Here is a 26,361-nt window from a genome sequence, read left to right on the forward strand (position 1 = left end):
TATTATAATATAATAATATATAATATAATATATTTATATTTTCCTATAATTTGTTTTTAAAAATCTGAATTTTGTGATTTCGTTAAATAAGAACACTTGTGAAACGCTCGTGTACATCGAAGGCTTACCATCAAGAGCAAATACAGGAAGCAATAGTCATAAAATAGTTTATACGTTTTTCATCATATTGTAAAGTATATAGGTATAACAATAAATATATATGTATATATATATAACTATCTATCTATTTATTTATTTTTATTTTGTCGTGAAATTAGTAAATCCAGTTTACTGGTACCCACTGTTCTTCGTGACTCATTTGATCTAAAGTTTCCACTACTTGACGGAAAGTTTCATCGAAATCTTCATTAATGATCACCATATCAAAATATTTTTCATATTTTCTTTGGACAAATGCACTTTCTTCCACAGTGGCAATAAGATCATCATCCTAATGAATAAATTAAATTTTAAAACATACTTTCAAATAAATATACAAATAATTTAATATATTACCTCATATAAAGAAGCAAGAGATTCCAGTGTACGTGCACGTCTTGAACTATAACGTATAGAGCTTTGACGATCAAACTAAAATTTAAAAATTACAGGAGGTTAGTTTTAATATTACTAGGAACATAATTTAATAGTTATTTTCAAATGATTAAAACAACAGATAACTTTTTCGTTTTTAATTTGATTAAAGATAAATAAATACTGAAGTTATAAGACCAACACGTAATATTTCAATACAGTATAATGGCCGGCTTTATAAGAGAGCACGGCACTGCAATCATGGTAAATCTTTTATAACTAAACAGAAGACAGAAGAAGATCTTCAAATGAAAGTCAATGAATGAAGACAGATATAGCCTCAGCTATATCAAATTCCAAAAGTCACAAAGAATGTAACTAGAGATCTCTCTAACCTTCACACACGGCACATATACATATTCTATCTCCTTAGAGAGATCCATTTTGTTAATATAGTAACACAGAGTATAACGACCAATCAGATAACTGCTAACAACCTCAACTTTGTTCTACTGAGGAAGGACGCCTTAACCGATACCTTATTATTTTTAAGCCAACTACTTGGCATATATTTTAACTAACTAAACCATAATACTATTATAAAAGTTTTTATTAGTCTTACAGTTAAGTTTTTGTTAGATCCAGTAGCACGACGTTCTGCATAAATCGTTTTCAACTGCTCCATGCCTGGCGCGCCAATAAAAATAACAAATGGCATCAATTCTTGGCTATTATGTAAAATTTTTAATGCATTTGGAGCACAATCTAGAACACACATACGCCCTAAAAATAATATATATATAAAATATAATATGTTAGGTATAAAATATATAAATTATTTATACTTGCCATTATTGATAACATCTTTTATTGATTGCAAATGAGTCCCATATAGATTACCATTATGTTCACCATATTCCAAAAATTTGTTCATTTTAATTTCTTCTTCCATTTCTTCTCTATCGGTAAACCAATAAGTTACACCATTCTCTTCAAGTGCTCTTTTCGGACGCGTTGTATCTAAAATTAAAAATCATAACTATTTATTTTTTTATTTTATAAATGGAATATATAATATTAATATTAATATTTATATTTTTTTATTATATTTATAATATTTATTTCTTATATTTATAATATTTATTTATATTTATTTATAATATTTATTTTTATTTTGTAAAATACATATTAAGACCATAATTGTGATAGATACTTTTTTATTCTTGTTTTTATTACTATTCCTTTTGCATATATCGTAACATCGTTTGATGTCCTTGCTTTCCAGAATTCGATGGGCTTCTATAACATAAGTATTGTGGTGTGTACAGTTAATATATACATGTATTTATACTATTTAGATACTACACATTGCGAGGAGTATGAGGACAGTATACTCTAAGTGGAAAAATAGAAAATAGGCATAGGTATTACTACCTACCAAGAGTGGCCGCACCTAATAGTTGAGTTGGACGAACTAGTATAGGTTAACATTTTCAAAAGAGAGTATAGCGGCAGATGTGTACTGATTACAACATCAACAACAAAAGCAGGTATATAATATCACTATTTGGTTTAACAAAAATCACATAAAGGCACCGATCTCATATTCTAGCAAACGCAGGACGCAAGCAGTTCTATTATTGGAATATATTTCATAGAATCTGCAGATATGAGGTTCCATTCTTATATTTAAAGGATATTACCTTTACGTTCGTGTTTAGTTAAGTAATCACTGATTAATCTTAATTTAGATATATTTATAATAGGAAACCTATCGACATTTTTATGGAACCTGTCAATATTATTGTGAAGTCTGTCAACATTTAAATATGAATAAACTATAATAATTTATTAGCGGGCAAATTGGTCATTTAAATAGAAATTAAAAAAACAATAACTTATTATTTATATTTAAAACAAATTATATATTATTAAAATACTAGCTGAATTGTAAAGGTGTTGCTGAAGCCAATATAACATTGTAAAAGTGTTGCTGAAGCCAATATAACATTGGCTGTACATTGTATTGACTGCAAACATAAACCTGATCTTGACCATGTAAAGATCTTACATTAAGAAAGAGACAGTTTTTTAAAATTCGAATTAGTAAGAGACTAAATTATAAAACGGATACTTATAACATTGCTGTGGCTTATATTTTTAGACAAATAAAATAACATGAATAAACTATTTAAATTGCTATAGACTTTTGGAATAGATCCATTACTTAGCAATCAATTTATATTCCATAAATCACTATGCATTGTTGCAATTGTATAAGCAACAATTCATACAATAATGCAATAATTGTATAATTTATTCTTCTTCTTCTATTATCTCATATTCTGCTAGTGGAGCATAGGGTTTCCACGATTGTATAATTCATTATTCTACTCTTATATATTTTTAAAAGTATTTCTCTACTCAATGATACATTTTGATTGTTATAACTAAATATTTCGATAAAATTAAGTAAGTATTTTAAAGAATTTGTACATTATATATATTATAATTCATATATACAGCGTCATAAATATATTATAATTCAACATTAAATAAATAAATTTTATAAAGTTATATACTACTAGTAGTCTAAAATCTTTATTAAGCTCTTATTTTTATTGCATCTTTACTTACGTGGAATAACAACACCGAAACGATCTGGGTCACTATTTACCAAACGATTTTTGAGAGTACGTCGGCCTACACCTGAGACACCAATTAACACTAAAGTTTTCCTACGAAATGGTGGCATGCGAGTAACCTCTTCATATAACATTAAATCCGCTTTATCAAATTCACAATTAGCAACCGAACGATACATAGTTTTACGCTTTCGTTTTGAGATCTACAGAATATATAAAATTTTTTTTATGTATAATATTTTATAATATTTTTATAAATAACATTTTATAATATTTAAATAATTATTTGTAACACTTACCCTTGTACCACAAATACCTATTTTGTGTACATAATCAGCTTCGGGAGCTACAAATGCTTTCCTTCTTTCCTCTAATTCTTGTGATGGTACTAAACCAATCTGAGGCGTTCCTAGAGTTATATTTTTTGCTTGCCACCAATTTGGATCTTTCACATTAATAATCTTTAAAATTATTTAAAATATATTAATAGTAGATTGAATGAATAGAAAGATAGCATTGCATGTTGAAACTTACTTGCAAAATATCTCCGGACTTAAACGCGAGACCAATATCTTTACATGGCAACAATGAATCTTCGGATGGGTTGTAAGTAAATAAAGCACGCATATAACACTAAATTTAAATAAAATGAAAATATTGTTTAATTTTTTTTATTTATTTTTAAATATATATATATTTAAATAAAGTACATATCTTATTACACAAATTGTATCTTACTTACTTAGTTACATTATCTGCTTTTGTTTATACTGGATATATGAATATAACTTGCGTTTATAATATATATATATATATACAGAAATCAATTTGGAAATTCTAACTACTAATTATATGAAGTATGAACAACTTGATATAAACGTATATATATATATCGATTTATAAAATATATATAAAATGCTTTTTTTATATTTAAATTTTAAGAAGCTTAGACACAGAAAAAGGAACGCAAAATAATGTAACTTATTAATTATCGCAATCTTAACAATAAACTTAATATTAAAATAAAATCAATAAGTAGAATTGTAAAACTACAGTAGACTCTCTGTATAACAAAAGATATAATGTTAAGAGGCCTTTAATTAATTTATATACATTTTATTGGCAACATTTACTCCTTAATGGAAAGGTTTTTAAGATATTTGTCGTTTAGAGATTTTCTTATATCAAGTATTTGTTAAACAGTGAGTTTACTGTATTATAAAAAAATTACTTTTATATAGCATTTCAGATAAATGAATGATCAAAGTATGAAAAAGTATGGTACAAAAAGTTTTTATTGTAAATATTAAACTTATTTGTTTGAGACAATTTATATTAATTTATTGAAGCTTTTTTTTAACAGTAATATTTTAAAATTATAAATTAAAGTTTATTTAACAAATTCAACAAATTATAAAAATCACATTATGTTTTAATTGTGGTATTTGGTAGTATCTCTCTCATAGATACCAATAATGCATGCTAAATTGCTTACATTTCAAGTCTAATAATGTAAGCAATATTTACAAGTCAAAATCAACATATTAAATAAAAAATAATGTTATATATGAATTAAAATTTTTTTACATTGTATATAAAATATGCCTCTTAAAAAGCCTCTCTACACAAATGTCATCCTCAACCTTCTCGTAGTGACCCCTGTTTTAAACATATGAGGCAATGGCGAACGAGAGTTCAGCGGTATAACTGCTCCAAAACATCTGGTTCTTGGTGGAAATAACAATTGCCACATAAAGACTAGGGCAGATTCGGAGGCCCGAGATCTAACAACTTTTATGTAGAGTTAAAAGGATGTCATATAATTATTCATAACAACAAGGCGAAAATAGTTGAACAGATTCTACTAAGATCTAGTCTAAAAATATACTTTAACAAATTAAAAAAAAAATGCTTCGTAGCTCTGTCTAGTAGTATAGCTACAAAGCACACTACAAAGAGCCTCGAAGCACTCTATATAGTGACCTAAAACTAGCTTGTATCCGCAAAAAGTCGTAGTAAAATGTTGAATAATTGTTTATATAAGGAGAAGTGGAAAATACCTGCTGACATATCACTAGAGCTAACTACCAAGCCAGGTAATTCCAAAACCGACTGGGTGGTTTACGTCCCGGAGCCACTCATCAATGACAACGACGAAGTGTCGTTTACCACGCCAAAGGGATTTTACAAGCATGTATGTATTAACATTTTTCATAGCGGGCTACCAAACAGCAACAACCAAATCAGGTTGTGGCAAGTTGAAGAAATCTTGCTACCACAATGGAGTTAAGTCATATACTGACACGGCTGAAATTTGTGTTAATACAACGAAAATTATTGTTGTTATTATAATGAAACTAAGTGCTCCGGCTAGAAAGGTGTATGATTCGGTGAAAAACGCGGTAGAGAACGTCCGCATCTTCGATGGAAGGCCCAGGTGACCAACGATTTGGGGGCGTTCGTTACTATCAACTGGCGACAGCAAGCAACTAAGCGGACTGGCTAGCGGAGGTTACTCGACGCGGCCAAGAACGACTCACGTTTGTAATGGCCAACTAAATAAGTAAGTAAATAAGTAAGTAAATAAGTAAGTAAATAAGTATAATAATACTAACATTATTACTATCATTACACTCGTGGTTGCTTTTGTCATTTATATTTATATAAATTTTTACTTAATTATATGCAGTTAGTTAAATAAATTATAAAATAAATTTATTTATAAATTTAAATGTAAATAACTTAATATAATACAAATTTATCTACAAACACACAGACATTGCTAACACAACTTACCGTTAGTTTTTTACCCGTTTCAATATTTGAGATTCCATTTTGTTTTACCTGTCCACCTAATGTAAGGCGCGCTGATTTTATTTCTTCTTCCACATTTGGACCAATTTTCAATGTTAAATTTTCTTTCGCTCGCGATACTTCAACCTGTAGCTCTTCAGGCGTATGAACAGGTGAGCCATTGACTTCAAGTATCACATCACCAGGATGTAAGAGACCCTGCTTGTCTATAACACCACCAGCCAATATACGTGCTACTACTAACTGCTTATGTTCATCAACTTCAACAGTTAATCCAAGCGGCTGATTTGGATCGCGCCGTAGTCCAACCATTTTTATTGTCTCTACGGGCATTTTGGTTTTAAGTATTTCCGGAGGAAAAAGATAACTACTTTTACGTTGTGATATTGTTTCCAATTTAACAATAGATCCACCAGCGGCTTTTAAACGATTCTCGTACAAATAACCTATTTCATCATGTGCACGAATAAGCGCCTAGAATTAAAAATAATTTAATGTGTAACTTTTTAAATCGTAATGGGCATGGTTTGTACTTACTCTAAAATGTGGCTGAGCTAATAGTTTTGCTAATTCACGAGATTCCAAACGTCGCGATGGAGAAAACTTTCTTATAATATCGTCACAAATTGGCTTATTATTTAAATGAACGGGAAGAAATGCTGGCACTGGCTCCGGTTTATTCGAATTCAACTGTAAAAATAAAATTGAAAAAAATTATATTATTATGTGCAGTCAGTAAAAAATGAAAGACAAAAAAAACAATTAGCTTATATCTATTGGAATTGCCTAGGTCATGATAAAACATCTCGTACATAACGAGTTATTAATTGAATAATTGAGTTAAGCAATTATTCGAGCTTCTGTCTTGTGGAACTTCGTATGTGCTGATGTGCTGATTAACCTTTTCAACTGTTATGTTACATTTAAACAAATAAATATGATTTTATGTTTATTAATTCATATCTGTATATATACCACATACTCGTATTTCACATATTTCGTATTTCTATAACTTAACACAGACACAACACTTGAAAGAGTCTAAGGTCAGAGAAAAACAGCTACTCGTTAAAGAGTTGGTTGCTCTACAATTGTTATTAACAAATTTAATTACTGTGACAAACAAAGACGATTTGTACCCAGTATTTAAACTTGAACTACTTCTGTTCTGGCTTTCTCACACAAAATGTTGGCAGAGTAAAATTAGTCACGAAAAATTCTTTTCAATAAATTTATGAAGACATTTGCCAGCGAGCCAAATGCATGATACTTAACCCATTCAATCCTAACCGAATCTTAACCGAGACTGCAAAAGGGAAGCCATAGATGTTTTGCTGCTAACTTTTCTCATTATTCACTATAATTGTCGTGTTGAAATTGAGAAAACCAAATGAGGCCTGGCCTGCACAACAGTCAGGCGAAAGTCAGAAAATATCACAAAATACAATGAAAATGTGTTTTCTTTTGCTATTCTAAGTGGTGTGTACACATTAACACATTATGTTTTCCTTTGTTATTGTTATAAACAATATTTTTTAATATTAATTTTTTAACACAAGCAAATTATAAACTTATTACTAAGAAGCTGCCTGCTCTTTGAGTCATTTGCACTCACTTTATAAACATTGAAGAATAAATTGAAGACACAATCATTTAGACTAGTAAGAAATTTTTAACTGAAGTATACTGGTTTTTATTTAAGCTCCAATATAAATAAAAATATAAATAAATAATATAAATAAAATTTTGAAAATTTTTTTCAAATTTGCAAAGGTCTTTATTGCTTTAAAAAAGTTATTAATATATAAAAAAACTGGCACGCGAAACTAACACTTCCAGTCAATCAAAAAATGTGCACTTTGAAAAAAAGAAACCTAAACGATTCTTTTTCAAGACTACTAAATGACTATTTTTTAAGAATTCTAAATGATTCTTGAAAAAGAAACCGATATGAATTTTAAAAAAAATCCTAAATGATTCTTAAAAGAGAATCCTAACTGTTTGTCTTTTGAAACCAAAAATTATTCTCTTTTAAAAATCCAAAATGATTCTTTTTCAAGAATCCTAAATAATTCCTTTTTTATCATTTCCAAATAATCCTTTTTAAAGATTCTTAAAAATAATTTTAAATGATTCTTAAAAAGAATTTTAAGTGATTCTTAAAAAGAATTTTAAATAATTATTTTTAAAAAATCTTAAATGATTGTCTTTTAAAATCAAAAATTATTCTCATTTAAAAATTCCAAATGATTCTTTTTTAAGAATCCTAAATGATTTCTTTTTAGTGTTCCCAAATAATTCTTTTTTAAGATTCTTAAAGAGAATTCTAAATAATTGCTTTTAAAGAATCTTAAATGAATCTCTTTTAAGAATCCAATGATTATTTTTAAAGAAACCTGAATGATTATTTCTTCAGAATCCTAAATGGTTCTTTATATATATATATATATATATATATATATATATATATATATGTCTGAACTAAACCAGAGTTTGAATAACTGTATTATTTATTACATTCCACCGCTAACAGTACCTTGAAAAAGAAACAATAAAGTTGATTGTAAAGGAATCGAAAAAACATTCTAAAATCAATTATTTTGTCATCTTATTAGATTCATTTTTATGATCTATTTCTTGTGCCTCGGAAAGAAGATCATAATGCTCAAAAATATAAAGGAATTATACCACGGTACTACTACAATAGACCAAAAAAGAAAATCATTTATTCTTTATAACAAAATCTGTGAACAGATTACTCTTCGTTTATAAATAGTTCCATTTTATGTTTTTCATAAAATGTCAGTTGTACGTGAGGAGGAAGTCAATTTAAACGATATTTATAGAGATAATTACTAGATAAAGCTACCAGAAATGCTAGCATCGGCTATTAAGACTTAATATAAAATTAAGTTTTGGTTTTTTTATCGTTTAAAGCTATCATTTGATAATTTTTTAATGCTATCAAAATTAATTTGGATCAAGAAGTGATATGGTAGAAGTGATATAGACACCTGAGAACCTGCACAATCTTGACAATCAACAATTTTGATATTGCAATGAAAATTTATTTATTGATTTTATTACTCTGTCCAATAGCTGCAAATCTCTCTCTCCTACTTTATTAGGAGAGAAAGTAGCTGTCTCTTTCTCTTGCAACTGATTTCGTCTGCAATCCTTTTAATATCTTTTTGAAACCATCTTTGGTATTAACTATATCTACAACTTTAATCTAAAACATTTTGCTGATGTATTCAAATTAAAATCGGTTTGAAAGTAATTTCAAATTTTGTAATAAATATTTTTCAAATGTATTACAGTCGAGATACCAACTTATTCACTTTATAAGTAATCACTAAGAAAAAAATCAATTTGGATTGTTCTGACAGTTATTGATAGATAGATATAGTTACCAAATAAAAGCCTATGTTAAAATAGTCATTTGACTATCTCAAAAACTGAAAGACTATTTGAATATCGAATTAAATAGAATGAAGAACAGTGTAATATATGAGATTGGCATAGCGTATTGAAAATCAGCGAAATCTGTGGTTTGTTTTGGTACACACTGGTAGGAACTGTTGTAGGGAAGGTTAAAATCTACGAAGAAGGGATTAGATCAGAAACGATCTGACATCAATCGGTACAACTGAATGAAACTGCTAAGCGGGCTAGTAGGCGGAGTTTACGGGATATAAACAAGGATGAAACATGTCTATGAAATCCAACTAAATAAATAAAACTATACTACGAATATATACTATATATAATATTATATATAGTACAAATATAAACTTCTGTGAGTAAATTTATCAAACTACTCTAGTAAACTTAAATCAATAATTCAACATATGTATCTATAAATAATCAACTGTGAATAAATTTATCAGTTTACCTTAGTAAATTAAAATGAAATTTTCAACAGACATTAGAAATACAAAACAAAAAATGAAATAAATAAATTAATTTTTTACACTTTCGTATTAAAATAAGAACGTTTCAATTGTTACAGCTTCTTTTCCTTTGCAATGCAGTAAATTAATAGTCGAAAATTAAAGTTTTTGTTTTTATTTTTGTGAAAACATTGATTTAAAGGCTTTTGATTGAACTGTTTGGAATGGAACTATAGACAACTAGAGACAACTATTCTAAATATGCTATTATAGAAGGATTAAAATCACAGTAAGTAAATGAATACCAAAATCAAATTTATAAAAGTTATTTAGTAATATTATTAATAATAGCGTCTTTCGAGACTATATTTTACAAGAATAGTTTATGTATAATATGAACATAATTTATTAATTAAGTTATAATTGTAAACATATTCTAAAAATATTTGAAACACCCAACTTCTTATAAAGTTGTGCCATACTTAATCTGAAAATGTTATCTCTAATACTGTGTTTACACTTACAATTATCACACCTCACTGAAAATTTGTTGAGTTAAATGCGCTAGTGTAAACGTAGTATAATTATTGAATTGACTTTTAAAAAATGAATTTGTCATATAGTCAAATACATTTATATCGAATTGCATGTATAAACACCTTAACACCTTAACAATATATTTTATTACACCTTAAGCACCTTAACAATATATCTTTAAAATTTTAAATAATTTTTTTAAATTTCAACAGTACAACTTGATAAGTTTCAATGTTTTAAGGTTTCAATGTCATATCTCAATCCATAAAACCATATTTTAATAACTTTAAGCAAATTTTTAAAAGTTCAACGCCATAACTCGATAACTTTAGATCAATTTTAAGATTCATTGCCATATTTTAAACATTTTTAACAAGTTTTTAAATTACTATGCCAAATCTCGATCATTTTTAATACTTCTGAACATTTCAACACCATATCTCAGTAATTTTAAATGAGTTATAGCATTGTAACACTATATCTTAATAATATTTTTAATAAATTTTAAAATTTCAACAGTATAACGCGATAAGTTTCAATGTTTTAAGGTTTCAATGTCATATCTCAATAACTCTTAATAAATTTCAACGCTATATCTCTTTAACTCTCTATAACGTTATTTGCATTACTAATAAAGTGGGTTTAATAGTAGAAAAAATAAAAGAATTCACGTGCAACACAAGCCACACGCCACACCTGCTAAAATTTAAGTATATATATATATATATTAGGTACATATATATAAATATATACATATTTTTTTAGTTTCATTTAACTCATTTTAAACATTTATTTAACATTCACAACTTTTCAATTTCAATTTACGCCCAACAATATTAATAACAAAGTCGATGATAAGTAATGTTTAATGTTTATTTATTTTCATTTATTTCCACACCGAAGCCATATACCCAACAAAAAAGTGCTGAGACAAATGCTGAGCAGGGCTTTAACCTCTTTAAGCCTTTTATACTTTCATTTACGTTCGCACGAATTACTTGACGCATTGTGCAACAAGTGAAATAATTTAAAATGAATTTAACAATTAATTACGCTAAAAAGTGAAATGTTTTAGAAGTATAATAATATTAAATGAAATGAATTACTTTTAATAATTTACATTTTTTTTGTGGTTATATATTTTTTATTATTATTCACGGACAGACAGACACTAGAGCACACTACTTTTATTTATTATTTCATTTATGAAATAATAAAATTTTTTTTTTAAAACAACATAAAATGAATAAAAGTGAGAATAATATATATATAATAGAATTTGAAGAAAAAAATTAAAACTTACAAATATTAAATACAATATTTTTTTACCAAAATTATAAACTTTTATTCTTTTGAGCCACTCCCAAATTTGTAAGCCACAAATTAGTTTAAGTTGAGCGTCAAAGAGCGATCTTTTTTAATTAAAACGTAATGTTGAGTGTTGTGGAGAGCAAGAAGAGCAACAGGAGCAGCTTTAAAATAATATATTACACAATTCAATGAATATTAAAAAAAAATTACAACTCAAAAGCAAAAACGAAAACAAAAACAAAAAAAAAACAACAAACATCAAAACAACACTGAAAATCTGGTAAAAACTAGTAAAAAACCGAACTCAAGATATGAGTTTTTCTGACTGAATTTTGAAACTAAATAAGAAAACAGCATAACTTGGCAGCACTTTGTCATATATACAAAACATTCATAATAAAGTTTTTTAATTTTTATCTTTTTATAAATGAATTTCAACAAAGTTTGTTGAACGTCTTTGTTATTTGTTATTGTTGTTACCAGCGTAACAAAAACAAATTATCACCAAGGCACTAATTCTTTAACGACAAGGCAATCCAAACAAATAACAATAAATAGTGAAACATATTTTCACAAAAAAAAAAAAAATTAACACATAAAAAAACGTAAATAATTTAAATATATATATTTTTTTCCCCTCTGAACAACATTCTTGGCCACGTTTCAGCATATAACTCACATTATATATCTTTCTTATATATTTAAAAAACACATTTATAAATTTCTTTAACACCTTTAATTCAATTTAAATCAAAACAAATCAATAAATGTTCATTTCTTAAAGTATAACATATGTAAGGTTTTTTTTTTTTTTGTAGTTTAACGCAAGATTTTAACGCAAGTTACTCAACGGCTCGCCGATCAGAACTTCACCAAATAGCTTTACTTACTAACTCAATTCGAATCAGAAAGGTGTGTACGCTATTGTTTAGTTAGACTCGACCACAACGTCACAATGTACGGCACTCCACACCACACCACACCAGACCACACCACACTGTTGAATTTGTTTTGAGCGCGAGTCATGAATTAAAAATATATTTATCTCTTTTTGTTACTCAGAAAAATAAAATATTAAACAAACTGAAGAGAGAAGAGAATGTTAAATGCAATCAAGTACACACATATGCACAAGTGCATGTGAAACACTCTGTTACCAGCAGGTATACACTAACACTAACACTAACACCAAATGAATTTTAGCACACGTTAAGAGTAACAAGACCTTACAGCAAAGACTTAGCAGCGACACAACATCAATAATACAATACAAACGCTGGAAAGCATTTGTGCAACTCCTTGGGTAAAAGTTCGTGTTAAATAGTAAAAAACAAAAAACAAAACAAAAAAACTACTTAACAGTGTTAAAACACGAAAACTTTTATAAAAGCACGAAACACAAATGTTCACCCGAAATAAATATATTTTTAAAAATATTTCAAAATAAATTAAATTAAATATTGTCATATTGGGTGGTATAAAAAGTATTCGCCGTTTTTTGGTACATTTTTGAAACAAAATTTTCTTTATTAAAAATTAATTTTAATGAAGTTTATATTTTTCAAGAAGTTTCATAATTTTAATCATGTAAAGTTTCTGTGGTTTATCGAGGAAAAACTTGGCTAAGTGATTTAAGGTCTGTCAATTTTTGGGTGGTATAAAAAGTATTCGCCGTTTTTTAGTACATTTTTGAACAAAAATTTTCTTTATTAAAAATTAATTTTAATAAAGTTTATATTTTTCAAGAAGTTTCATAATTGTAACCATGTAAAGTTTCTGTGGTTTATTGAGGAAAAACTTGGCTAAGTGATTTAAGGTCTGCCAATTTTTGGGTGGTATAAAAAGTGTTCACCGTTTTTTAGTACATTTTTGAACAAAAATTTTATTTATTAAAAATTAATTTTAATAAAGTTTATATTTTTCAAGAAGTTTCATAATTGTAACCATGTAAAGTTTCTGTGGTTTATCGAGGAAAAACTTGGCTAAGTGATTTAAGGTCTGTCAATTTTTGGATGGTATAAAAAGTATTCACAGATTTTTAGTACATTTTTGAATAAAAATTTTCTTTATTAAAAAGAAATTTAATTTAATAAATTAATTTTAATAAAGTTTATATTTTTCAAGAAGTTTCATAATTTTAACCATGTAAAGTTTCTGTGGTTTATCGAGGAAAAACTTGGCTAAGTGATTTAAGGTCTGCCAATTTTTGGGTGGTATAAAAAGTATTCGCCGTTTTTTGGTACATTTTTGAAACAAAATTTTCTTATTAAAAATTAATTTTAATAAAATATATATTGACGATTATTATTTTTAACCTCTTGTCATTTTTCGGTTAGTCTCATTGGTGTAAAACATCTGTGGTTAAGTGGCGAAAAACTAAGTCAAGTCATTATCACTTGGCACATCTTTAAATAAAAATATTTTTTATTAAAAAATAATTTTAATAAAAATTATATTGGCTTTTATTATATATGACCTTTTGCCACTTTTCGAGTAGCTTCATAATTTATAATCAGTATAGAACTTTTATGATTTATTGAGTAAAAACCTAGCCCAGAGATTTCTTGCAACTATTTGAACGGTCAATATTTGAGTAACATAAAAAATATACGCCAATTTTTTATATATTTTAAAAAAAGGATTATCATCATTCAAAATTGGTGTTTATAAAGTCTAAATTTTTCGGGAAGTTTCATAATTTTATCTATGTAGAACTTCTGTAATCTCTCGGCGAAAAACTTGGTCAAGTGGTTTTTGGTCTATCAATTTTTTGATGACATAAAAAGAATTCGGGAGATTTTTAAACAAAAATTTTCAATATTAAAAATCAATTTTAATAAAGTTATAATGTTAATACTATAAGTTTATATCATTTTTAACCTCCTGCCATTTTTTGGTTAACTGCATTCCTGTAAAACATCTGTGGTTTATCGACGACAAACTTGGTCGAATGATTTTCAACAACTCTTGAGTCGACCAATTTTTCACTATGAAGAGAATGCAGAAACCCGAACAAATGGTAGTCAGATGATTGAAAGTCCGGGCTATACGTTGTTTGCATGAAAAATTTCCCATCAACTACCGTTAATTTATTCCAAACAATTAGATATGTGTGATCTGGTATTGTGAAAATTCAAAATAGACGTGAAAATTGCCCAACAGCCGGTACTGCGGCCAGAAGAGTCCTATTGTACCATTTTCACTATTGATTAAACAAAGCCCCTTAAAGCTTTATAAATAGATTCTACAACTAAATCTAGAGAAAAGTTCTTAATCTGTTCTGGTGACAGAAATTCTTTATGAAACAGGTTTCTTCTTTGCGTTATTAAAGGTGGACAGTCACAAAGAATGTGCATGGTCGTTTCCTCATCTTCGAGGCATAATCTGCATTCCGAGTTAGCAGATAGTTGTAGTTTATGAAGGTGATATTTCAGACCATAATGACCTGTAATGTTATGAAATAAAACAACTCAATTGCTGTTGGTCAATGATGGTAGTTTTTCTTAAATTGTTTTATTAACCCAGATGTTCTAAAATTTATTTTATCTACCACTTTGAACACGTTTATTTTTTAGCGCTCCCCTCTCTCAAATTTTGAAGTTCACATTTTACGTATCACAATTGCTATTACTACTGTAATATTATTTTAGTATGCCAATAGAGGCCTCTCCTGTTTCTGAATTTATCCTGTATCTATCAATGTTTATTCAAATTTAAACAATGATTTTATTTTCCTATAATTATGAAGGTGTTCTTTAACATTTAGCCGAAATTGCACGGTTTCATTTGAGTTTAATTTTAAAAATATTAGAAGAAAATCACAAACCGTTTCAATACCCATCCATTGCCCCTCTCTACAGCTCCAGTGCCCACAAGAGAGTGTTGTCGCCCACTTTGAAAAACACTAAATAAAGCGTTCAAGTATTGAACACCTCGTATTAGACAATTCCCTTCCAATCCCACTAAACACTCAACATAATCTTGTTTGCTGTCAAAGCAGGCTTTAAAGTCGTTTGTGGAGGAATCAGCCTTTGAATATGATCAGTTACGTTATATATTGTCGAACTTAATTAAGGATCTAATAAAATATAAATAGTTAATATAATTCAATTAGAATTGTTTTTTTAAAACTCAACATCAATGGTTTTTAATCATTTAATAATTTATTAAAGGTATCGAGACATTTGTGGAAAATGCCACAATGCACAAAAGCTAAATTATTATACAAAATTGATTTCATAATAATCACAAAAGAATTATTCACTAAATAGTGCACTTTTACTACATTTCCCCAAGTAGAGGAAGTTAAACACACATATATACATATATAGTAAAATAAAGCAAAACCAAAGTGCCATCTAACAGCATTAAAAACTCAAGAATTAATAAAATATCTGTGAAACAGTTTTAAATGTTTAAATTTAAATAATTTGAAATTAAAAAAAATAAGAATAATAAACAATTAATTATTTAAATAATTTGAATATTATTTGAAATAAAAATAAAATTAAAAGTTATTATAAAAGTCTTCTTAGTATATATGTACTTCTATTGAAGTTTTATTTAGTAACGACAAGTTTTACTTGAAAAATAAAATTGTAGCAATAAGTGAAAGCACCCTGTATACACAATTCGTAAGCATTACTAATTTTTTATTAAGATTTTATGCTTACTGAACAAAATTCCAAAAGCATAAATGTTCATATCAATTCATTGGACCAAAGTGGCGTCATGATAACGCTTATGACAATAAGAAAAATCGAAAACGTGCTCAAAACGGAGATGCAATATGTATTCCGTTTGTAGGTATTAATTTTTTTCTTTTTTTAAATAAAACTGGTTATTATGTATTTTGTAAGTACAGATACTCGATTAAAAAAAAAACTCAAAACAACGTCGTCATTTTTTTAAAATAGATACCTTCCATACTCTACACTTTGTGAAGAGACTGTTTTTAATAAGATAAACAAAGTTCCATATATGAAGTAATTAAACTTTTGTGCTCTCTATATACATATTAATTTAAGGTTTATTAATTTAAAAATAATTTATTTTAATTATACAGTGTTCACTCGAAAACGTTTAATTTTTTCACATATTCTTCTCTAAATAAAAAGCGAGGTTTGAAAAACTTTTGATTTAATTACTTCACTTTTTCATTTATAAGTACATTTAAAGACTTATATCGTTATAGTATTTTGTATATTAATTAATTTAAATTAATTGAAAATATTAATTTTTTTCTCGTTCCCAAAAGTTAACTTTAGTCTAAAGATTTATAGCATATGAAATCCACTGGATTAGGATGATTGATCGGTTTGTCTTTAAATAGTATGCTTTGGAGGTGTTTAAAGATAACTTTAGTCTAAGATTTTATAGCATATGAAATCCACTGGATAAGGATAATTGAGCGGTTTGTCTTTAAATAATATGCTTAGGAGGTGTCTAAAGATAACTTTAGTCTAAGATTTTATAGCATATGAAATCCACTGGATAAGGATAATTGAGCGGTTTGTCTTTAAATAATATGCTTAGGAGGTGTCTAAAGATAACTTTAGTCTAAGATTTTATAGCATATGAAATCCACTGGATAAGGATAATTGAGCGGTTTGTCTTTAAATAATATGCTTAGGAGGTGTCTAAAGATAACTTTAGTCTAAGATTTTATAGCATATGAAATCCACTGGATAAGGATAATTGAGCGGTTTGTCTTTAAATAATATGCTTAGGAGGTGTCTAAAGATAACTTTAGTCTAAAGATTTATAGCATATGAAATCCAATGGATAAGGATGATTAATCCGTTTGTCTTTAAATAATATGCTTAGGAGATGTCTAAAGATAACTTTAGTCTAAAGATTTATAACATATGAAATCCAATGGATAAGGATGATTAATCCTTAGGAGGTGTCTAAAGATAATATGACTACACTTATGTACATTGTTTTGACGACTATATAAGTATATTTATAATATAAGTATAATCATGTTAGAATGTTAATCAACAAATCTATTACTTTTACATTTATTTTATTTACAAACACTTTGTTTGCAAAATTAATATAATTTTATATAACACAAAAACGCAACAATCCAATAGGCTAATGTCGCTAAAGTTAATTTACTACAATTACTCAATATTTTTTATATATTAATTTAATTTTACGTGCAATCTCTATTTACGTTTTTATTTTTAAGATTAAATCTGAAAAAATTTCACGAAACACATTATTTACACTAAAAAGGGAAAAGTCGCGCAAATATGTTTAAGTTTCCGCCTTGATTTTGATTTCTAATTAGTTTTATAAAAAAATTAATGTCATTTTTATCCCACAATCACAAACAAATATAATTTAGAAATCCTTCACAATATTATAGTTTAGTACTCAGAAATAATATAAGGTCTATTTTATTTTATATACATAAATTTTCTAATGATGAGTTTAGACTTAAGTCGAAATATCGATCTTTTTCTCAATTTTTATTTTTAACAATAAATAAAAATTTGACCAATTAACCCGCAAAAATCGTTTAATAAATAGATTTACATATATATACCATATATATGAAATCTTTATAACCCTACAGAGTACTTAAAATGAGGGCACAAGAGTAATACCTTCCTGATAGTAGCTATAGATGTATAGATGAATCTGATACTAAGCAGATTTTCATCATATAATAGAATATTTAGTAGAGTGTATATAAAGCTTCAGCAAAATAAATTAATTATAAATACATTAACTTTATAAACACTTATAAAATCTTCGCAAAAAATAGGTGTTAAAGATTTATAATTTTAATAAAATATTCAAATTGAAAAACCTGTTAATTTATAATTAGAAGAATCAGTAAAAAAAACTACTTTCTGATATAGTTGGCCTATAATTAAATAGATTTTCATGTGAGTAGCAAGTATCTTAGGCTTTTCATTTTCTCTTCATGGATTTTCATTTACATTATATATGTAAATAGGTGCACACTCAGCATTACTTAGTCAGCAAATTGAGTTAAACGAGTATTATGTATACAAATGGTAAAGCTTAAGGTTCTTACATTCTTCCAGCTTCACTTTATAACGTAACACATTAACATTAATTACAGTATATTTCTCAAAAGTAGGTCAAATAAGAATAGGGTTACCAAGTTATTTCACATAAAGTAAAAGTGTTACATATGGTAACACTAATAAAACTATATATTAATCTCATATGTTAACCTCATAGAATTGTTGTTTTTTTTTTTATATTAAAGATAGTTTTTTAATATCAGCTTAAGGGAATCTTTAAGTGTTACGTGTATTACGTTTCTTCAGTAACAAACCACTTCATATAGGTAATTACACCGACTAAACAATATTACATAATCTCATAGTGGTGGTATATGGTAATACAAAAATTTTTGGACACAAAGTTTTTGAATCTTCGGACCCGCAGCAGAAAGATCTTCAAACAGCTTTTAAAAGAAAATTTGATATATTAGAGAGAAAGTGTTTTTTTTATGTAGGAAAAAGCTTTTTGAAATATTGTAAATTAATTTATGGCTTGTTTTAGACATTTTTATGTTTTAATTAAACTTGTTATGACATTTATATTACTACATTAGTAAGATTATATATAGTTTAATATTTTTTGTCAAGCATATATAACTATCTTTAATTACTCTTGAACGTATATTGCATAAATCTTGGTTTATTTTTGTTTTTTTTAAATTAACTCATTTTATTTTATAAAATTATGATATAAGCAATTCTTATTTTATGAATATTGTCAATAAAGACATTTTTGCTTTTAGCTTTTTCCCATATAATAAAATCCTCACTTAAATAAAATTGCTTGCAATAGGTGTAAAGGAGGATTTTTTTAGATAGCACTAATCGCTAGTGTGAAATATTTTGAATAAAAAAGTAAGATAACCAAAAAAAAAAAAAGATTTTGAATTTAAATTTAAGAAAGGGTTTTTAAAAACCTTTTATAAAATATTTATATGATCTTCAACATTTAAGTATTACAAATATTATATACTATATATATATATATACAGTCGAACTTCTATAACTCAAAGTACCATTTTGCAAAGAAAAGCTTCGACTTCTGCAGATTTCGAGTTAGAGAATTTTTTTTTGAAAGAAACTAAAATTACATTTTAAGATATTTATTTATTTGAAATCAAATAGAGCACAGAAATTATAGTGAAGTAAAACATTCAGAAATTAGGGTTTGAGATTTTAATTGTTTTTCTTATTTTCTATTTTCAATATAAAAGGACTCCAATTTATTTGAAGCCTTCTAGTGATCATCAGTTGTAGTATCATTCGTTTGTAAATAAAAATTCAGAATTTTGAATGAGTTTTCTACTTTATTCTTGGAAGGCTATTGAAGAATCCACCGAACCCTCATCATCACTTTCTATTGCGCTTAGAATCGGATTGGAGAGCTATAATGCTCAATAATATCGTTGTCTGTAGGAAAGCTTGATATACAAATTGTCAAGTTCAATATAATCATTAAAAGTAGCATTGGGAGTTATTTTATTTACTTTAAAACACGCTGCTAACGACTGGCATTTGCATAAAGAAGCAACATAAGAAAGAAAAACTGAAACATTTGATTTGGAAAAAGGGACTTCCCCCAACACCAAAATGGATTCATACTTAAAACAAAAATTTGACTTATAGAATGCACTTTCACGTATTCCTATTGGCACGTGACAATATTTTTATTCGGGTAATAGAGAAATTCGAGTTATAGAAGTTCGAGTTATGGACGCAGAATTGTATGTAATTTGCTCTAAAACTCTGTTGCACTCGTTTTAATTTGAGTTATAGAAAATTCGAGTTAAAGAAGTTCGAGTTATGGAAGTTGAAGTTGAAAAAATATATAATAAAAATTTGTTTTACAAGAAACATATTTATAAATCGTGTAATATATATTTGAGTTCAAATTCTGTTTTAGATATAGTACATACGCCTGCACCTAATTTGATGTCTACCATTTTTGCTTCCCTGATTTTAATGAATATTTAATATTTAATATTAACACAGATTAGCTAAAAATGCTGAGCCTAATTTATAAAATATTTTCTTAATAGAAAAAATTTATTTACTATAAACAAAAATACTATACAAATATATAACCAAAATAATGGCAATTAGAAAATTAAGTCTCAGGAGCCAATAAACAAAATTATCTGCTGCATTTCGCATGATGACCTACTAAAGCATGTCGCTCTTCCTGTTGATCTACTTCTCGTAACAGCTTGCATATATGTATGTAAAATACATATAGTAAAACTGTATAGTGTTATTAAGCGCTTATGTAAAGTTATCATAAAAACTTTTTATATTAAATAATAAATAATTTAATATAAAAACAAACATATTGGCACTAGTCTTTTTTGACATTAAACGCAATTTTAAAAAAAGAGAATCTTTTATTTTTATTTAAACAAAAGTGAAAAATATTTAAGAAATGTACGATATTTACGATTTAAATATGCAATTAGCTTAGGAACAAAGCCATATTGCTTAATATATTACTAACACTTCAAAGTAGTTTCTATTATAACATTTTCTCTAATTTAACTTACCAATATATCCTTGTTTGGTGTAGAAGGATTGCTTAGTAGGAGACCCTTTAAGAATATGGCATCAGTGTCATCATTATACTTTACAGGATTTTTATAATTTACTACATATCCATCTATATAGATAATAACAAATAAAATAATAATTATTCACATACATTTAATATTAATAATATTAAACTATAAATATATAACATAACAAAAAAAAAAAAAGAAGGAATTAATATCTTTTTAAAATAATGCAAACAAAGAAAATAAGCACCACAAATTCAATACAAGAAGCGATACAACACAAGCAAAATCTTATAACGAACCATTGTCCACAGCTTCGGTTTCATCGCCAATATTTACTTTGTTGATGCTAGCCAATAGCACAATCTTGTCCTGGCGTTCTCTGCGTGTAAGGCGAACCATCACAGTGAAGTTAGTGAAATGAAATATTTATTATGCAACTACGACGACAGGTGAACAAATATGGAATGGTGGTACACGCACTTATGGTGATATTTTTATGGTCGAGTGGGAACAACAACGTAAACGGCTCCTAAACGATATTTGTGTATCGGTCGTTGCTGTTTGTTTTTTCGACAATTTGCAATAAATTATTTGGTGTAAAGGGGAACTCACTGAGTTTTTTAATTGAAATCCTCACAATAAATGCATTTATCTGCAATACGCAGGTTTTTATATTTCGGTCATTGCCATTTTCAAATATGTTTACATTTAAGAATTGAGATTGTTTTATATCACATGTAGGAAATAACCACACACCCAATTATATGAAAGTCTATAAACAAAACAGAACAGCATAAAACATAGCCCCACCAACTTTGCTTTCTGATGTGAAACTAAAGGAATTTTAAGAAAAATCAACAATAGAGTAAACTCAAAATAAATGCTGATCTTAAAGTTATTGATATACCCTACATAGTGTATTGATATGAATTAAGAGACATACCATCATTATACCACATGCAGTATACACAAAATATGTGCTGAACATAAGAAACCTATTGTCTATGTAGCATGAGCCCGACAGAGTTGCATTTTTAAATAAATTAATGGAGTTAATACTCCATCTTTAAAATGGGTTTTACGTAATTCATACAAATCTCTACAAAAGTGAATTGTTATTCGAAAAGAGTGATACATTAAAATATAACTTTTTTTCTATATGTTTATATAAAATTAATATATATAACATAAAATATATTAAATATTTTACAGTTTAGAAAGTGTGAATTGTCTAATCAATTTCGTCATACATTTGTATATTTAGTCGTAGAATATTGTATTCTACACTTTGGCAAGGTTGATATAAAAATATAAATTAAAAAATTAGTAATATTATTTTTGAAAATAGCAATTAAGCATTATTGTTAGCATTATTAATCTACATATTATATAATAGTATATAATAGGCGTATACGGCCCCTCTGACACTATGTTTACATTACGAACTTTGCTGGTGGAAATCGACTTTGAGCTGAAAACCAATCACAGAAGTCCATTTTGTCAAATATAAATAAGCACAACAGAGCACGAATTTTCAAAAATATATTTTTTGAACCTTATATTCTTTAATAGTATGCAATATATTTATTATGGTATAAGTCATTCGATTTCATGTACATTATTTGTTACTCTGTTTGCTTAATTTCACATGCAATCATCGCTAATTGAATTCCTCTATCTAAAAAGTGTTAACTAATATGGCATTTACACTGGCCGCAAATAACTCATTTCAAATCTATCATTTGAAAGTGTTTACATTCGTTGTCGTTCATGTGTTCTCATTTCAAACAGCTGATTGTCAATGTGCCTGTTGAAGGTAATATGGCGTTTACGTTGGCCGAAAATGGCTCATTTTGGTCAAAAATCGAATATGAGTAGCGAATGGCTCATTCTTGCATATAAAATTTCAAGCGCGAAAATGAGCAATTTTCTCACATTCTGTATGAAAGACGTTCGAATGCATTCCACATATGTTCCAAATGCAAAGGAATCCATTGAACATACCTCAAATAAAAGGTTTTCATGGCATTTTGACAGTTTGAGGAAGCTGTTTTTGACATATTTACAAAAAAAGGTGAAAAGGTCAGATGTTTGTATGCATTTATTAATATAAATTTTGACCTAGAACGGTTAGGTCTACGTGTCGGCGCCATTCGTCAATATCAACGATCAAGTTTCGTTCACCAAAATTGATTTTATAAGCAGAATAAGATATTTTAACTAGCAAGAATAACAATATTAAATCAGAATTACTATTACTTGTGCGGTGTGTACAAATCTTAAAATTTTCAAATCACATAAACGATTACGTGATATATAATTTTTAACGCTTAATATATAATATATGTAACATTTTATCTGAACTTTAATTAAAGGAACTTTACTTCAATATATATTCTCGCCGTCAGATTTATTTAAATTTAAATTTTATTTTAATTATTTTATTTTATATTAAGGCAGTGTGCGAATTCGAGTAAAGTACATTTAAATATTCTAGGGATTTTTTGCACTGCACTTATGTAAATATTTATTTATTTATTTATTACACTTATTTATTATTTTTGGTAAAAAGTTTTAAAATTTATTTATTAAACATCTTATAAAATTTTCATAATGGTAACACTTAATTTACCTAAATTTTATCCAATTTACCCTACTCGAAATTCTAGTAATTACTAACATTCGCTGCCATATCGACATAATTTACTATTTCTTTCAATTTACCATTTATTCAATCTCACACACGGCCTAAATCACAATTAACATTATTTGAGCTGTGTAAACACATTATTATTGCGGTATATTCAATAGTGCATATATGTGTAAAGTAAATATAACTATCGCAAATGAAACATACTCTAGGCATTACTTTGTCGAATAAATTTTTTGACAAAGTAAGTTTAGGTAAAATTTATTTTGTTCTTAACAACGTTGACATTTTAAAATATAAAAAAATTTTTTCTTAAATTGATATATTCAGAATATTTTGGTAGCTGAAAATATATAACTTTTTATATACAATTTTAAAATTTTATCTCTAAATTCACTGGAGTGAAAGGTTAAAGTTAGCTATATCCGGTATATATATGTTAAATAAGTAATATTACAAAAAAATATATATCATATATATAAATATATATATATATATGTTAATTAATAATAATTCTATTGAAATGACAGCGCAAAATTTACAACTGACGTTTCATTGTTTCTAGACTCTACAATTTTTACGAACACATTACGAGTAAAAGTAGACATTTGTAATCTGTTTTCATTGCAGCGGCTGCGAGACAGTTCGACGTGTTTCTAAGAAATTTGTAAATTAAATTCCTGTGAATTTCTGTAAAAGTGTTACCATAAATAATGCAAGACGAAATACAGAAAACTTTTATACGCTCTTTTGTGGACTATCTTAAGCGACAGATCGATCTAAACGTCTTGTCGTCAGATGCCCAAGAAAGTGTAGAAGTCGCAGTTCAATGTCTTCAAGCGGCGTTTGATTTAGAAGAGCCAGAAGGTGAACAAAGTTCTAAAGAAAGTGCTGAAAATGCACCAGCTGGCACTAGTGCAACAGAAAAAATTGAAGCGAAGGAAATTGACTTGTTTGAAATGTTCCAGTCATTGTATATCGAACGTAAACCTGAATCATTGCAATTGGCTGAAACAATTAAGAATGAAGGCAATCGATTAATGAAAGATGGGAAATATAATGAAGCACTATTGCAATACAATCGTGCTATAACGTTTGATCCCAAAAATCCAATATTTTACTGCAACAGAGCTGCTGCTTATATTCGTCTGGGAGATAGTGACCGTGCAGTAACTGACTGCAAATCGGCTTTAGTATACAATCCAAGTTACAGCAAAGCATATGGTCGTTTAGGTATCGCATATTCCAATTTAGGAAAATACGAGGAAGCACAGCAAGCTTATACTAAAGCTATTGAACTGGAGTAAGACTGTAAATAATATATTAATATATAATTTTTATATTTTCTTTTTATGTAGACCTGATAATCAAGATTATCGTAATAATCTTGAGGTTGCACGTAATGCTCGCCGTCAATTACCAACTTCTGCGCCACAAATAACTGAAGGACTGTCTGCAATGTTGTCAAATCCAGCAATACGTAATATTTTCAATAGTGCTGAAATTGATTTGGAGCAACTACAGAACATGTCACAAAATCCACTAATTATGAATGCTATAGGACAAATGTTTTCTAATATTAATGGCGCCCCGGCTGCTGGTTCTCCCCCAATACCTAATGACATGCTACACATCTTCCAATCGCTTGTTAATCATTTGTCATCTGTTCCACCACCAAGTCCACAAAATAACGGAGGAAATAATCGCAACAATTCACAACAACCTCCTCCATCTTCTTAGAGTTAAAGGTTATTTTGCTTTCATTTATTTATTAATATGTAAAGTTTCATTTCAAATCTTGATTTTAGGCACGCCTTAATTGTATATAGATAATTTTGGTATGCTTGCTTGTAAAGGAAATATTTTATAATCACAATACATATAATCCAAAACTATTATAAGTTGATATTTTAATTATTAATATGGATATATAGTTTAATGCGCGGTAATTAAATTAAAATCAACCGTTCTTGTTCACTACAAATGTTTCAATATTATTATATATTATTATTGTGTATAAATTATTCTTTGACGGTTAAATTGCATTACATTTTTCGGAATCTTGATACTACGTAAAACCTTATATAATTTAAATTTAATATGTTTATTATATGACAGGCGTCCAAGATAAAATACATTATCATTATTATATATTATTATTATATTTTGTAACTATATGTTATTATATATTATAACTAGATATTATTTATTATAACTAGGTTATTCTATATTATAACATATATTATAATATCATATTTTATTATCATTTTTAGATTATATCTTTAGAAAACCATACATAAATATGGTTCAAGTAAACGAATTAATGCATTATTTTATGTTGTGACATAAATTAGAAAATTTGATGTTTTATAAATTTCT

General features: G+C 27.3%; 2 protein-coding genes across 8 annotated transcripts; one reads left to right on the forward strand and one right to left on the reverse strand.

The window, feature by feature from the left end:
• LOC119687117 (MAGUK p55 subfamily member 6) lies at window positions 1–22,170 on the reverse strand. 3 transcript variants are annotated; one of them, XM_038101305.1, is made up of 12 exons: window positions 22,039–22,170; window positions 21,632–21,984; window positions 21,321–21,433; window positions 6,531–6,683; window positions 5,976–6,467; window positions 3,714–3,812; window positions 3,479–3,640; window positions 3,172–3,382; window positions 1,384–1,554; window positions 1,157–1,317; window positions 517–591; window positions 1–451 (listed from the first exon to the last, which is right to left on the reverse strand). In XM_038101305.1, exons 2-12 carry the CDS (start codon window positions 21,729–21,731, stop codon window positions 275–277), a joined length of 1,914 nt encoding a protein of 637 aa, XP_037957233.1. In that variant the 5' UTR covers window positions 21,732–21,984; window positions 22,039–22,170; the 3' UTR covers window positions 1–274. The 3 variants fall into 3 exon arrangements, with proteins under 3 accessions (XP_037957233.1, XP_037957235.1, XP_037957234.1); XM_038101307.1 differs by having other exon boundaries at window positions 21,945–22,092; XM_038101306.1 differs by lacking the exons at window positions 21,321–21,433; window positions 21,632–21,984; window positions 22,039–22,170 and adding an exon at window positions 12,414–12,559.
• LOC119687118 (small glutamine-rich tetratricopeptide repeat-containing protein beta) lies at window positions 12,559–25,880 on the forward strand. 5 transcript variants are annotated; one of them, XM_038101311.1, is made up of 4 exons: window positions 24,316–24,410; window positions 24,548–25,285; window positions 25,341–25,730; window positions 25,791–25,880. In XM_038101311.1, the coding sequence occupies exons 2-3, from the start codon at window positions 24,696–24,698 to the stop codon at window positions 25,720–25,722; spliced, it is 972 nt and encodes a 323-aa protein (XP_037957239.1). In that variant the 5' UTR covers window positions 24,316–24,410; window positions 24,548–24,695; the 3' UTR covers window positions 25,723–25,730; window positions 25,791–25,880. The 5 variants fall into 5 exon arrangements, with proteins under 5 accessions (XP_037957240.1, XP_037957238.1, XP_037957239.1 ...); XM_038101312.1 differs by lacking the exon at window positions 24,316–24,410 and adding an exon at window positions 12,559–12,646 and having other exon boundaries at window positions 24,613–25,285; window positions 25,341–25,880; XM_038101310.1 differs by lacking the exon at window positions 24,316–24,410 and adding an exon at window positions 12,560–12,646 and having other exon boundaries at window positions 25,341–25,880.
• The last annotated feature ends 481 nt before the right edge of the window (window positions 25,881–26,361 follow it).

This window comes from Teleopsis dalmanni, chromosome X, assembly GCF_002237135.1.
Source record: "Teleopsis dalmanni isolate 2A chromosome X, ASM223713v2, whole genome shotgun sequence".
NCBI lineage: Eukaryota > Metazoa > Arthropoda > Insecta > Diptera > Diopsidae > Teleopsis > Teleopsis dalmanni.